Here is a 15,712-nt window from a genome sequence, read left to right on the forward strand (position 1 = left end):
TCACAAAAAAAAAAAGATCATCATAAAATGATCGTGAAAAGTAGAAAATGATCACATGTGAAGCCCAATTTAGCATTTTTGCTTATAAAAACAGTATATTATTTGTTGGTCAGATATCAAATTTGCTGCATAGTTTAAACTGGCTGAGAGGTTAACTTCAGCCATGATGATAAACGTAATCAGTTCTTCTTTTCATATATTCTTACAAACTAACTTTGAAATCCTCAAAGTGACTAACACTATTCAGTACCAAAGGATATCCAGGCATCTCTCAGATGCAGAGAAGAAAAGATCAGAATTCAGGGAAGACTCGATGACGTCACAAATGGAAATATTTCTTGAGTGAATATTCTAATTTTGCTTCCACTATTGAACTCAAACTAGAGAAGCATACTTGACCAGATCTTTCCTGTGCTTTTGTCCTTGTTGGGTCTATTCAGAGGTGGAATGTAACCAAAAAAAAACATTTCTCAAGCAGCATTATGGGTTGTTCTTCTACAACAGCTAACATTTCAGAGCATATTTTGACATATTTAGACACGAGTTGCTTCACCAAATTAAGATTTTGGTGAGCATATACTTGTATAAGTATAAGAAGCTGGTGTGATGATGTGCCCCTCAATGAAAGCTACTTTCCACCACTGTGTTGTCAAAGTGGGATCTGGCTAACTGGGATGGCTTTCTCACCATTTTCTGAGTAAGTGTTACTGACTAAACATTGAAGTGACGGCAATCAGCAGATTCAAGATTCATGATGACAATAACGAGGATTCAGTTATATCTAAAAAAAAAAATGTTTTTTAAAAAAATCTGGTATGTTACATCTTCCGGATCGTGCTTGGCCTTCTTGTACACAACTTAAAAACTAACTTCTGAATATATTTATATTATCTGCAGTGGAGGATTTTTTTCAATAGGTAGGCTACTTGTGCTTAAGTGGGGTCTACATCTTTCCTCCGCCACTGGCGATATTATAAGCGCTCACAACAGTAACATCAGTCATTTGTCCCAAAAGAGGCTGAGGATGCCATTTGATGCTAAATGCGAACCGCAGATATGGAAGTGCAACCTGCTGGCTGAGCGAGTGATGACGCGCGGCCACATCCGCGCAGGGCGCAACGCGACAGCTTCCGAAGACGTTTCGGTTTTTTTCCACAGCGGCTCAAGCGGAGGTCCACAATGGAGACCAAACCGGTTATCACCTGCCTTAAAACGCTACTCATCGTGTACTCCTTCGTGTTTTGGGTAAGGTATCTTCTGGCTTTTTTTTTTTCTTTTTTTTTTCTGTCTGACAAAGCCCTGCATAGGACGACGATCGTGCGTGTGTGTTTTGTTGTGCGTGATGAAGGGTGGACGGTGCCAGCATCATCGACGGATTCATGCTGTTGTTTGGAGAAATGGTCGTTTTAGGTGGGGAAAAAAACAAAACAAAACAAAAATCCGCCACCCTTTTTAGCATTTACATATAAATGTGAACGTCTACTGCCTTGTTATATAACTGGGGTAAAGGTTACACATGTTTTTGGCTGCTGGGCGTCAGTGCGCGTATCCCATCGTAGCATCATGGTTGTCAGTCCGAGGTGGAGGATGTTCACATAGCCGCAGCGATTTAACTCCTGATGGAAAGCATTTTTAAAGGCCTGGTCTGGGCGAGAAGGCCCGTTTTTTAAGCCCATTTTCTGGCCACATCCTGTGCATCTTGGACTGGTTGCCACAGATCCTTAAAGGGACCCTGCACCCTCAGTGGTGGAATGTAACACCGTGCTTTACTTGAGTATTTACTCTCCTCACCACGTCTGGTTAGAAAAAAAATAAATAAAGATTCAGCCACCCATTATTTATTGATACGTTCCCTGGAAAATGGGAAATGGGTGCAGCATTTAACTGGAACATGAACATGCATTATATGAGGCGAGAAAACAGAAGCAAAAACACGTTTGTACAATTTTAATGAGCTCGAAAGTCAATACTTGATGTGGCCACCGTTATTCTTCAACACAGGCCGAGCCTTCACAGACAAGCGTTCCTGTCATTTCTTTAAGCAGTCTTCCTGGATAGTTCTCCATTCCAAAGCTCTTTTTTGCATGTTGGCTGCCTTTTTTTTGTTAAGATGATCCCACTTGTCCAGATGCAGCTGGACTTCTTATTTCTTTTAGCTTCTGTGCATCCACCGTAGATGTTGGGTTGTTTTTTTTTTTTTGGATGTTGGTTTTATTTTTTGACTTATTGAAATAAGTCTGCCTCATTGAAAGCAAAACATGAAAAGATGGGGAGTGGCTCAAGATGTTTCCATGGTAATGTACATGTTATGCTGTGTTTAAAGAACATGCCATGTAAATGTTTTTGATAGGACTCCTTGAAATTATATCGCTTACTTGTAAATGCGATAATTCGATTTATAAGCTACATTATGTTTATATATGAGGACCCATTCTGCCACATAATGAGCTTTTTTTTGTGTGTGTCTTTTACTATTTATTAGGAACTAATAACTACTTTTGGCTTTAGTCCAAGACTAAATGCAGCACTCTTATTTGCAGTGTATTACATTTTTTTGTAACACTGCTGCTTTCACTTAAGTGCGAGTTCTGAATCTTTCTTCCTCCACTGCATACAGGAATGGAGTTCCAGCTTTTTTGGAATATGTTGTCACCTATTTCATTCAAGTAATACAAATTACAAACAGATATGTAACAGCTATGTCAGCATTGGAACGTTGGATCATTATTATTATTGTTATTCCTGCTGGTATGTTCACGTGCATCTTAATGCTGTCAGCTGTTGTGCTGCCTGTAGCTTTCTGGGTGTCTTCATATGATTTACCGTAGCCCTCAATTTAACTTTTTGAATAAGAGTACATAGGGGCAGAAAAACTACTCAAACGAGCTTCGGGTTGAGTTTTTCATAGAAAGGGAAGTACGTAACCTGTGTCGTGTAATTAGATTTACAAAAGTACTGCAGTGAATAGGAATGATAAGGATGTTGATGTTCCGCTTGTTTGGTTTGTTGACTTCAGATGTTTCAGCTGTGCTCTGTCGTGATGGAAAGTGGCGTAGCTTGTTTTGATTGTTTAGATTGTTTTAGAAGTGTTTACGTTAATGATTCATTTGTTAAACCATTTTTAAGTCAACTGATAAGAAAATAGCTTTTAAATCTTCATCGCACTTATCCAAAGCCTGAGATGATGTGTTTCATTTTTGTTTTTAATCTAACCAAAAGTTCCTTGTCCAAAAATACTCAGTTTATCATAAAGTAAGATGATCATACTTCTCCTACAGTGCTATTTAGAAGCTGTGCTGGGGGAAGTTGTTGTGTTGTGAATCACTGCAACAAAAAATCCGGCTCATTCTCATTGTCAGTGATCTGTTAAATATTAGCTTGATGAGGAAATTCAAGATTTTCTCTATCTTATCGTAGAAAATGTTGTCAAACGCACACCTTTGGGTGTTCATATTCACACGACTTGCTTTCTTCATTCGGTAGTTCAAAACACAAATGTGTCCAGTTTTCTGCAACGTACGAGAATCCGAAAAAGGAGAGAAGAATGCTGGAATTTGCAAGCTCGGAGTATTTCTTCTTTCGACGCCGTGCTATGTTTAGACCTGCGAGGCAGCATTGCACAAGATATAGAATAACACTTATTTGTATGAAGATGATAGCATGCATGCCTCAGTGAGTTGACTGCGTCTTCTTGTGCGCTGTCAGAGCTCTGGGGAGCGGACAGGTCAAAACCATGTGGCACACCCCTTGAATTTCCCCCTCGTTGCTTCCCATCCTCAAATGTGATCTTGCAACTGTGCAAGAACCCATCGACGGTGACACGTTAGTCGCGCTTAACACAACGTGGGACTGAGTTTTGTGCAGTCTCGCTCATTTTTGCTAGATTTCTGGCCAGTGACGGTAACGTAAGATGTGCGAAGGTGCTGAAGCTATTGTAAGATGTGTCAACACCTCTATTGACCGCTCTTGAAAAACCTAAGTGAATCCAATCTTTGCCAAGGAAAATTAAAGCTGAGTTCAGTCCTCCAGCTAAGATCTCAAGTCCAGAAGGGTCGAAAAGGAGAGCTGAGCTGTGCGTTTCTCTGCTCTCCAGACATGTAGCGGTGTCACAGACATGAGCTTTTATATTTAGTCTGGATTGGATGGTCTGTACGCACTCCGCAACATCTACGGCATCAGGTTTCAGGCGGCCAAAGTGCAGGGGTGTCTCGCAGCTCAGCGGGTCTCTTCGACCCCTGAGGGCGAATCTTGGGAGAGGGCGCTGCCACTCGTTTGGAAAGTGGGAGAGATGTCTCCGTGTCAGGCCTCGGCTTCACTGTCAGCAGCTTGTCATGGCAAATAATGTCTCAAGTGTGAAGAGCTGTGCCGCCATTCTTTAGGCGCACACTCACTGGCCAGCGGAATGCGGAGCAGGTGGTAGAGGCTGCGTGGTGTCTTCGCCAGCATACTTTGTCATTGCACCGTCTGTTTCTTTATTAGTCCGAGCGAGGCTAAGGGGAAGGTGGGGGTGACCCGTTTTAAACTCTGTAACCACGGTGGCTGGCTGGGCATTGAATTTAAAACAAAACGTGGTGGGTGGCGGTGAGGGGAGAAGGAAGGGCTTCTGAAAGTGTGGAGAGTTCAGCAGCAGGCACAAAGTCTGAATTATTCGCCCGTGCTCCTCGGATTCAATTGGTATTAAAAGTTGGGCGAAGACGTGATGATCCTTTAATTTCTTATGCGGCGACATTTTGTCGTTGATGATGTAAGGTCCCCTAAAACCCTTTTGTGCAGCGAGGCTGTGTGATATGACAATATAATAACATTTGTGTCTATGACTTTAATGTTTTCATGTTGAAGACCTGTAGTTTTGACTTGTTGCTCTGGCTCTCAGCCGCATTTGTCAACAGTTTTTACATGTTTTCTGGCCCAAGTCTTCGTTTAATCGAGCCAAAGTTTCTTAAATTTGCGAGCAAAAAGCAAAGTGAAAAAAATTCTGCAAATATAAATGTAACGTAGTCCGCTGCGTCGGTCTATCCAGGGCAAAGCTGCAAATCAATGACCCCAACTGCCGCATGGAAAATAATGGGTTTTGAAATGATTTCGCCTGACATTTGCTTGTCAGGTGCTTAATTTGAAGCGTTAAACAACAGCATCGTCTATCCATGTCTCCAGTCTCCAGTATCCAGTCTCTCAACAGAAACACAGATGCGTTGACCATGTTTTAACAAAACAATGGTAAAGGATTTGTCTGTTTGCTTTATGCCTGAAGTCTCTCATAGTAAATGCATTCAAGTCTGTAAAAAGAGTGACAGCAGAGCATCCTTCCAAAAAAAACAACAACCCAAAAAACACCTTAAAGTGTTCCAAGGTCTGTTGTTGAAGCAGTTATCTATACCACTGCATAGAGAGCTACAGTACATCTACATCATTTATCTCGCCATGGATAGTTAAGCCGATATTCTAATTTTAAAGTGTTTTATACAGTTAGATCTCTTAACAGCTCGACCAGCTCTAACTTCTCGTTAGCTAAAAACTGCATTAATGTCGTGACGAACCCTGTGAAGAAGCTCTGATAGATAGACTCTTAGCAGCCTGTTCAGCACCACACCGATGCCAAACAAATGTAGCTACGAACTGACACACTTGGCTTTTTTATATATATATTGCACTCAGATTCACCAGGTGGCTTACATTATGAGCCAAGTTAATATAAAACTCCATATAAAGAGGAGCCGCAGCCCGGGTCTCAGCTGAAAACGAGGTCGTTTAAGAGATGAGTTTGGGTACTTTGAGCCTAAAAGGGAAAGGGCTGCAGAGGACATGTGAGACCGATCTATTGCAGGGAAGTCGGATGACTAACACCTCTGCCTTCCCCTCCTCAGACGTCCTTGTGAGCATTTTTTTGGCCAAATCAGCAGTGTCAGTTAGCGAGATATTGCATGTGGGCATTTTGACAGAAGTACGCAGACCTCAAACGACTACGTAATAATGTAGCGAAATGTTGATCGTCACATAAAAGCAAGAGGAATCTGCCTGTCTGTCCTTTGAAAGAGAAGCATATCAGGAAAATGTATGTTTTTTTGGACAATTTCTTTTACTCTATCATGTAACAACAATGTTTTCCACCGTGGACCAGTTCAGCTATTGGATGTCCGGATATGAGATCGGAATGGGACCTGCTATGCTCGTTTCTAGCTCCCCGTTTTCTCTATGGGACTGCATTAGTGTGGGCTTGACTCATTCACAGTTTTATTTATTTATAGATATCTCTCACTGATCGTGGGCTGCACTCTCTGGGCTTGTCATGGCTGTGGCAGGTGACACAACAAACTCATATCAGCCTGTCATTAAACCAGAAACACCTTAAGACGCCGCACATTCGGAGCACCTGAAAGTCTTACATTTTTGTTCGCAGGGATTACTTTTACCTATATTGTCCTGATTATTTGTCATGAATCTCATCAGCTGACTGTTCATGTGTCTCCTTTCATAAGGACAGATGCACCCAAATCTGCTAATTAGTTACAGAAAAAATACGAACAACGACCAACTCAAATCAGTCCTCCAAACAAACGTGATCTCTCAGTCATAGTGCGATACTGCAGCAATGGGATAAAAGAGCATTTGCAGAGAGGGGTAGGATTTAGATAGACAGCTCAGAGACCATTTTAAATAAAAATCTCATCTGCATGTGATGAGTTTGACAATACGCTGTGTGGGCTTTCTCACCTCAGCATCCGCTGCCCGCAGGTTGTCAATAATACCTGTTTGTACAGCCTTTTCCTTTCATAAAGGAGGCCACTTCTTTGTGTGAAAGACGTAAGCACAAACAGACAAATACATGGGCACAATTAAGGGATTTATATTAATTATGTTATGTTGTATTAAGACTAGCTGTTTTTTAACAAAACAACCCAATTTGATTATGGGAGTGTGGGCTTTAGGAAGTTGTTCTCCCCTGTTTTCTGATCATTTATGGATTAAATAAAAATCATTGTTAGTTGCCACCTTTAACCAGTCATTTGTAGACATACCAGTAGTTTTGGCCTTATTCTTGCTTCAAGAACTGCCTTTCATGCAGAGTTTTCTGTGTCAATAGACCACAGCTGAGGCTCTTTGTCCTTGTATGCCATAATGTTGATATGAAAATTTATGAGAATTTTTCAAGTTGAGGCCTTTACACTGTAGCTGTAACAGGCATTCACTTAAAGTACAAGTGAGAAGGACACTTTGCTGCTTTGTTTGTTGCGGTGAAAAACTTTTGTCCAGTCTTTATATGCACAGCATGCCAATGGGACAAAGTGCAAATGTGGTTTACAGCTTCAATAACCCGCTGAGACTGTTTTGAATTACAGGCAAAAAGGGAAGATGGTGGTCTCAGTACAAGCAAGGGATTTTTATATTATGGTTAATCAGTTCTCTTCCCTTTTTTCACTGGCAAATAGTGAAGAGGGAAGTGCTGAGAACCCTCTCCTCGGTTTTAAGGTGTTGATGGTGCGCAGAGACATTCAGCACAGCCTGTTCCTTCTGTTGTCAGAGGGCCTGGCAGGAGGATGGTGAGCAGCCTCCTCTTGGAAGGAAGGCTGTGAGATGAGTTGGCCCACGCTGGAGTCAGATCATCAGCAGCCGTTCCACACCCCACTCTCTTCCCAGTGCCAGCAAGACAAACCCAGCTGAGACACACGCCGCTTCAGCTGCCTCGAACAACACGCTCTTTTATCCGTGGCTTTCATTTGAAATGCTAAGAGAGGCGCAACAGGAGGAAGCGTCTCGCCTCGGATCAAAGAGCTTCTTTGATTTGTCCTCTTTCCTTTTCTATCTTTCTCTGTGGGTGTGTGTGTGGGTGTGTGTGTGTGTGCAGGCATATTCATAAAGCAGGCGATCTGCACTTCGTACACCAGATGATTTTGTGCCTTCTGTCTCCTCCTCCTTATTCTAATTGCTCTCCTTTCTTTGTTCCACCTTGATCTTTTTTCTCCTCCTCCCCCTCGACACACTGCAAAGACACAACTGTTGTAATATCGCACAAGTGCAGCGATAAAGGCCTCTTCCCTGCTTTCATTCTGTTCCCTGTGCTTTCTCTCCATCTCCCAAACTCCCACCTTTTAGATAACAGGAGCCATCCTGCTTGCAGTAGGAGTATGGGGGAAGTTGATGCTGGGCCCGTACATCTCTCTGATAGCCGACAACTCCACCAACGCCCCATACGTCCTCATTGGCACCGGGACCGTCATCATCGTTTTTGGCCTGTTTGGATGCTTTGCCACCTGCAGAGGAAGCCCATGGATGCTAAAGCTGGTGAGAGGCTGCGAGAGGGAGGGAGGAGTATTATGTTGCGGGGAGTGAGTAGTGTTGTAGGCGCTGATTAATTACCCTGAGGTCGCACGATAGAAGGAATAATGTTTGACCTCTATCCTGCAGAGAGGGATGAGAAATCCAATAGATGCTGCAGGGCACTTTGTACGGTTAATGGTGGTTAATTGAGTGTGTTTGAGTGCGTGCAACCATAGGCAAATGATATCCACCTAAGGAAGAGGGTTTTAATGCTAACTATGCAAATCACCCACTTCCCTCTTCTCTCTGTAGTATGCCATGTTTCTGTCACTCGTCTTCCTGGCTGAGCTAGTGGCGGGGATCTCTGGATTTGTGTTTCGCCATGAGGTCAGTATCCCTTTGATGCAGCTATTTACGCAGAAGGTTGTGTAATTCTGCGTTCATTTTCAGGATTAACTGTGTATGTTTCCATGCTGCAGATAAAGGGAACCTTTCGCAGAACGTACACTGATGCAGTCCTGAACTACAACGCTGAAGACGAGGCGAGCCGTGCTGTTGATAACTTGCAGCACAAGGTGAGTGCCAACATTAAATGCTGTCAGAGGCTTGAAGAGGAAAGATCCCATTTTAAATCTTGGCATGATCCTGCAAAGCACTTCACAATGTGGTTCTCATTCACCAGCACATTTACGCAGCCTCTTTTATTCTATAGACGGGGCACTTTTTCTCTTTCTTTTTGATAGCCACATTAAACGAGAAACGAACTTTCCCAGAATTCTTCAAAAGGATTTGCCTGTCAACAAGTCAAGATGAGCTGGTTGCCGCTGTGTTGCTTTCATGTTTTCAAAGACTTTTAAGGACTTTCATGTAAAAAAGCCTACAAATGGTAAGCAGATGGAAGTACTACCAGTGCTGGCCAGTAAGCGTCACCACATACTCAGAGTAGACAATGGATGATGGACTGTGCGCTAACAGCTTTGATTGCCGAGTTCCTCTCCTTTTTCCTCCACTCATCATAAGTTAAGTTATCTATAACATTGTCTTCTTCCCTTGGCTCCAATTTTTCACAAAGTTAAATGAAATGGTACCTGGTAGATTTTACGTCAACAATTATACAAACAAGTTAACAAACTGTTAAGCAAACGTATGTGTCTTGGCTCTTGTCATGATAGAGGAATAAACCTGCATAGAGAATTTTTCATAACCTAGAAATGAATCATAGTACTCCAGTTCCATTCGCTATGGAAAATGTGTACTGTTTTTATACATAGTCTGCTGCATTAAATGCATTTTAAAGCATCTCTGCGCTCGGATGTTGAACTGTTGGCTGTGAATTTCTACCGAGAGAATTCGCCTTTGTCACCTGCTGCAGCTACGTCTGACATCATCTACCAAGTTGTTGCCAGGCTGCAAAAACAACACCCCAGTGCAGTCATGGACGATTTCAACCACACCTCTGTCCCTGCTGCGCAACAGATTTTTATTTAGTTATTGATCTAAAACAATGATTTATACTGCAGCAACATCATTTCCCTTCTGGGATTGATAAAGTATTATTGAATTTAAGGTTCAGTTTGTTGGGCACAGAGACATATACTGATAAAATTGCAGTCTGCAGCCAGCTCAAGAGCCCCTTGACCTCATTCTGACCCTTCTGACTGAAGGATGAACTGCCATGGCTGCTAAAAACACAAAAGGGTCTCCTCGGGAGCCAGGATTAGGTTTGTCCATTTAGGGCTTCTGTAGAAATCTGCAGTAGCAACAAGGAGGACAACAAATAAAAAGGACCCTTGCTGTTTGTATATACACTGCCTGGCCGCAAACAAACAGCTGTACCCACCTGGGTTAAACCTATCAAATGGGTATGACTGATGCAGCGAATAGTTTCTCATTCCTCAAATATCCACATCACATCACATTCTGTGTTCCTGAAAGGATAGTGATGAATCATTATCTTTGAGGGCAAAAATGCGTTTGGAAGAAAACCTTGAATGATTGGCGGTAACTTAAACGTTCAATAAAAACACACTGAGGAAAATTCAACAATAGGAGTCGTGACAACGTTTAATAATGAAAGTCAGAGCATTGCTGCATACTCAATGCAAACAGAACTCAATGTATTGCGACTAAAACAGCTGCGTAGCCTGAAAAAAAAAAATGTATCAGTGATACTTAATAACTCAAAAAGACCGGCAGTGGATGTGGGTTATGTGGTCTGATGAGTCCAGATTTAGTTCTGGGTGCATCGGGGTAAGAAAAGCAGCGTCACCTCAATTGTGAATGACTAGTTTAAGGACCACAAGACATCGTTTTCACACAAGGATTGGCCACCACGGAGTCCAGACCATGAAATGTTTACAGTAAAACTACAGTACCCAGCAGTTGCAGGAGATTACTGTGCTGTTTATAGATGGACAGCTTAACTAGAAACCATTTCATTTGGGTCTCTTCAAAGCAAAACCTACTGAGAGCCGCACTATAGATCGTCTTACTGTCTTTAAACCTTTCTCCTTTTCTGTTTTTAGCTGCGTTGCTGTGGCGTTTACAACTACACCAGTTGGTTTGCCAGTGTGTATTACCCCTCCAATGGCATTCCCGCCAGCTGCTGCTTTGACTCCTCTGATTGCAACCCAGAAGACCTCCGCAATGCCACTCTAGCCCCGAACAAGGTTTACCACCAGGTAGGTTCTATACCGTTTTCCTACTTTTCACCTGCAGACTATGAAATCTCATCCATTAGGTGACGTCTGGCGATCCTCATATACTTTTTCAAACCTCTGCCTTCTCCATGCACTAACAACCGCCTCAGATACTGTCCCACATACCCATACTGCCCGTAATTTGCACATATAACATGTCCTGGTACCCTCTGCAGACTAACCTGCCGCCTGTTTTTCAGGGCTGCTTTGAGTTGGTCACTTCGTTCATGGAAACCAACATGGCCATTATTGCGGGAGTGACATTTGGAATCGCATTCTCACAGGTAGAGGAGTAAAAAAAAAGAAAAAAAAAAAAGAAAAACACTGAATGCATGCTAAACATATGGTAGGATGGTGGAGAGATGCGTTTTTTATGGGGCTTTCTGTCTGTTTCAGCTGATAGGCATGTTGCTGGCCTGCTGTCTGTCCAGGATCATCACAGCCAATCAGTATGAGATGGTCTAGCCGATGTGACGTGTTAGGTGAGAGACATTTAAAACCTCACATTTCAAAGAGCCGAAATCATCTGACCACAAATAGACGGCGAAAAAAGTCTTACACTGTGAACTCTTCTTTTTTTCTTTTAGGCAGATGACGAGAAGAACAGACGAGAGTAAATTCCCAAAACACATCTGAATTTGAATTTACCTCTGTCAGTCTCTCTGCCTGTGATCCTAATGTAATATCTTAATGTATCTCATTGTAAAGCACCATTCCTTGATCAGCTGCGGTTGTGTCAAAGCTTTCTATACCACAACATCACATCGCTGCTTGACGTAAAAGTTGCTCATTAGCAGTTATCACCGATCAGTGCTGCCCACAGCTAACAGGTAGAGCAGAGTTGTCTGGACTGACAGCAGTGTTGGTCTCCTCAGAAGGCCACTGCGCACCTTTGTACACAATGACATTACTTAAGCCTGAAAATAATCGTTTAATAGATAGGTTTAGTTTTGCATTTGACTTTGCTATTGCTCATCATTATTTGTCAAGGGAGAGGGAGAAAAAAAAAAGGAGAATTGTTGTAGAGTATTTTTTACCTTCAGATAAAGAACAAATATTTTTTTGTCCAAAATGTAAAATTTAAAATATTGAGCAAATTATGACTGAAATGGAATATCAGTTAAAGCTTTAGTCCGGAGTGAACAAACGTAATCTTTGTTGTAAAACTCCCTCTGTGGCTAAAATGAATTGTCAGCTTTATAGATGTGTAAGCCTCAACGTACTCTTAAATTGTTACTTTATGCTATTTAATTAGTTCTATGAGGGGAAAGAAATGCATTATTTTGGAGTTTGAAGGCCTTGTCACACCAACTGACCCTGTTAGATTGGAACAGTCAACGGTGACTTTCTCTAAATCCGCCAAACCTTTTATCTTCGTTATAGCTGCTTTTACTGTAACAGAGTGAATGTTCAACACGGCTAAAAAAAAAAAAATTTGTTTGAACTCTAGCATTTTATTCCGTCAGAGTCATCACTTTCAAGACCAATGCCTGAGAAGATTCTAGCAAATCTTCTTTGCCTCCGCAAAGCTTTGATTCCACTGAAATTGACTGATTTTGTTGCAAAGCGTTGCATTTTTAAATGTTGGTGTGACCAGACCTTTCCAGGCTCTGAATGAATCATCGAGCACTCTGTTAGGTTTAAGTTTAACATACTTAGCGTACACTTTTGGATGGTCTCTTTACAAAGGCATTAATAGTGTAAGGTTGAGACGCACTGGGGGCCAGATGCATAAACCTGTGTGGTTTCATGACTGAAACTGTGTACTCACAGAGCCAGAACCGCATGTACACATTCTTTTTTCCATATTTATGAACCTGTGCGTATGTAGGGTTCTCTGTAATCAATCTTAATCATTGTTAAACGATATGCTGTGCATGAAACTGATTTCCACTATTTTTAGCCATAAATGGTTGCGGACAGAACCCAAATTTTTCATTTCCATATGAAAATGTTGTTGCGCCACAGCATAATAGGCTTGACAATGAAAGCAACGGTATAAAAGGAGCTTTTATTGAATGTAAAGCTGAGACACTTTTGACGGAAAGGCGAGAAATAAGTCGTTTCTTGTTCCGCTTGTGATTCCACAAATGAAACACTAAAATAAAACTGCTGAATGGAAAAAAAAGAATAGAAAGCGCATATCACCTCACACAAAGACAGCATATGACAGACATTGTTTACCTGCAACCATGTACGCGGAACCTGTGCACCGGATCAAACACAGCGCTGTTGTGAAAGTGATCAGGAGAGACAGATGTACAGATGCATCATGGTATGTTGGCTTTGCATGTGCCAATATTGTGCCCAAAAATCTCTAAATGTTCATTTTCTTTTGAAATTCTCATTAGCAAAGGTCTTCCACAGCCAATTCCACACAACCGTGACGCACGGCTGCATTTATTAATGGCACCCACAGTTAATGGCAATACTATGTTAGAAATCTAAGACTTATAGAATTAACAATGAGAAACAAAAAAATCAGGAAATAAATTTGTTTTTTTACTCTCATTCGTGTATGTTATGTTTTTTTTTTGTTTCCACCGCATACGAGGCTCAAATTGGTCTAAATCAAATCAAATCAAATCAAATCAAACTTTATTTATAAAGCACTTTTCATACATTAAAATGTAGCACAAAGTGCTATACATGTTTAAAAGCAGCCCCCATCCCCACCCCACCCTGCCCCACCCCAGCACATACACACAAACAGACACATGCATACACACATAATAATAAAAAATAATAATATATATACATACATACATATAAATAAATGAATAAAATAAAATAAACTTTGAAACGTGTGGCTGAATACAGAGGAGCCAGGTCAAAAAAAACAAACACGGGCACTTCTGGTCTTAAGATTCTGTGAGATATGCACTTTTTTTCTTTATAAGTACCTGGTATGTAAAGGGGGGGGCTAATGCATAGTTTTTGTTTTGCACACAGTGTTTTATGCATCTGGCTCCTTGTCTATCTGAGCTTGAGTCGGGGACTCGATGGTTGGTTTTGGGGATTGACGAAATTGTGAGACACAACACCTTGCGGCGGTGATGTTGTTTGGATGAAAAGCCCTCCAAAGGGGAAATAATGTAGGATGCTGCTTGACGAGAAGCACTTCATTAAAAGCATCAGTGACGTTTTAGTATTTGTTTTTCCCGTCTTCGTGTGTAAGCAACTATCAGGATTTAGCCTGAAGAGCCCAGCTGAAAACATAATATGCTGACTAAGCAAGTTTTGAGCTTCACCTGGGTCATGAATTGTTTTCGTCTGGTGGATTATAATGTAACGCCAGCAATCTGTTACGAAGAGAGGAACGCAGGACTCAAAAAATGTTCATTTACTATTTATGGAATTCTGTGTAGTGCATCGACCTACTGCGGCCATCATCATCCTCATCTGTAGATATGTATTGGAAATGTAATTTATATGATGTAATGTTTCTCATTCTAATATGCTAATCAGTATAACTGTTGTGTAACGGTTTTGAATCACATTTTGTGCTGTTTTATCTATATTTGTTTAATAGTTTTTAGGAAACTGAAGAAAATAATTGTGGCTGATGTTTTGTTCAGAGTAACGCACAGTTTAGCTGTATCTTTATTATGGGTTGGTTTGCGTTGAGTTTACAGTTTTATCCAGTGATTTTCATCTTCTCTATCCTGTACGTGCTTGAGTGTGTGTGATTTTGTTTTCTTCATCTAGCTCTACCGTGAGCGTGTGTCAGCCAAAGCGAGCATCTAGACTTTGTGGCTGTGCTGTAATGAGTTTTTTGGTCAGTATTTGCTTGTGGCTTTTTTTTGCTTTTAAAGCTGTACATTTATTTTGTGAATGTATGTTTTCCAGCTCTCTCTTCTCCAAACAATTGTTCTGTAAATATAAAGCTGCAATACCATCCAGCTTACACATGGGGTCACTAGACACTCAAGAGGGATTGCATCATGCCGTCTACTACTGACTAAATCACCATCAGTGGTCTTATTATCAATAAATACACAGAATAACAGTTTTGTCTGAAGTCAATTCATTTCTGATATCACTGGTTCATGTAGCTGTGTGTGCACAGTCTTTTTTTTGTATTCATTGTTGGTCCTTGCAAATGTTTCCATATGACCCCTTCTGACAATGCTTGTTAAAATCTTACTACAAATAGTTAGTTTAGAGCATAAACACTGAATTTTAGTGAGTTTTTTTTTTTCCTTTAATCATTTGAAAGATATTTAAATCAATTGGCGTTAAGCAGTTAAAACGGGATGCTAAGCTTTAGCATTTGAGATAGAGGCGGTTATGTCAGAAGGTAAACCATGTTTACGGTAGACTAAGGTGTTTTTTGGTACCAAAAAAGTTCTCAATGAAGAACTTTTTATTAAACAAAAATACAAAGAACAATGGACACTGAGCTCAAATAGACATATTTGCACTTTTAATTTACAACTCAAAAACTGACAAAGGATTTAAAAGAGGAGGTGGCCTGAAGGAAATCTCATTTCCACTCACATCAACCTCAGGACAGATCTCACCAAATAACTGAAAAAACAAAAACAAAAAAACAACATGAACCACTGGACATTTAAAAAAATTCAAGATAACTGATTAGAAAGTCTTTTGGACACCAAAAGTGACTAGAAACTGATAGACACTTTTACTGTGTATTGCTAAGATTGGTCAAATTAAGCTAATCTGACTTACATGAGGAAACACATAACAAAACCTCAACCTAGTTAAATAAGCAGACTAAAGAGATGAATATTCAA

General features: G+C 40.9%; 1 protein-coding gene across 1 annotated transcript; it reads left to right on the top strand.

Annotated features, from left to right (window-relative positions):
• Positions 1 to 1,090: 1,090 nt before the first annotated feature.
• Positions 1,091 to 14,964, top strand: tspan7 (tetraspanin 7). The gene is made up of 8 exons (XM_075479285.1): positions 1,091 to 1,245; positions 8,092 to 8,280; positions 8,569 to 8,643; positions 8,736 to 8,831; positions 10,782 to 10,937; positions 11,156 to 11,239; positions 11,352 to 11,437; positions 11,543 to 14,964. Exons 1-7 carry the CDS (start codon positions 1,180 to 1,182, stop codon positions 11,418 to 11,420), a joined length of 735 nt encoding a protein of 244 aa, XP_075335400.1. The 5' UTR covers positions 1,091 to 1,179; the 3' UTR covers positions 11,421 to 11,437; positions 11,543 to 14,964.
• The last annotated feature ends 748 nt before the right edge of the window (positions 14,965 to 15,712 follow it).

The sequence above is a fragment of the Odontesthes bonariensis genome, chromosome 12 (assembly GCF_027942865.1).
Source record: "Odontesthes bonariensis isolate fOdoBon6 chromosome 12, fOdoBon6.hap1, whole genome shotgun sequence".
NCBI lineage: Eukaryota > Metazoa > Chordata > Actinopteri > Atheriniformes > Atherinopsidae > Odontesthes > Odontesthes bonariensis.

Excerpts from the sequence above, each read along its gene's own strand:
- tspan7 (XM_075479285.1), top strand. The coding sequence starts at position 1,180 with ATGGAGACCAAACCGGTTATCACCTGCCTTAAAACGCTACTCATCGTG. Across the intron at positions 8,644-8,735 it reads GATTTGTGTTTCGCCATGAG|ATAAAGGGAACCTTTCGCAG; the intron begins GTCAGTATCCCT and ends TCCATGCTGCAG. Across the intron at positions 10,938-11,155 it reads CGAACAAGGTTTACCACCAG|GGCTGCTTTGAGTTGGTCAC; the intron begins GTAGGTTCTATA and ends CCTGTTTTTCAG.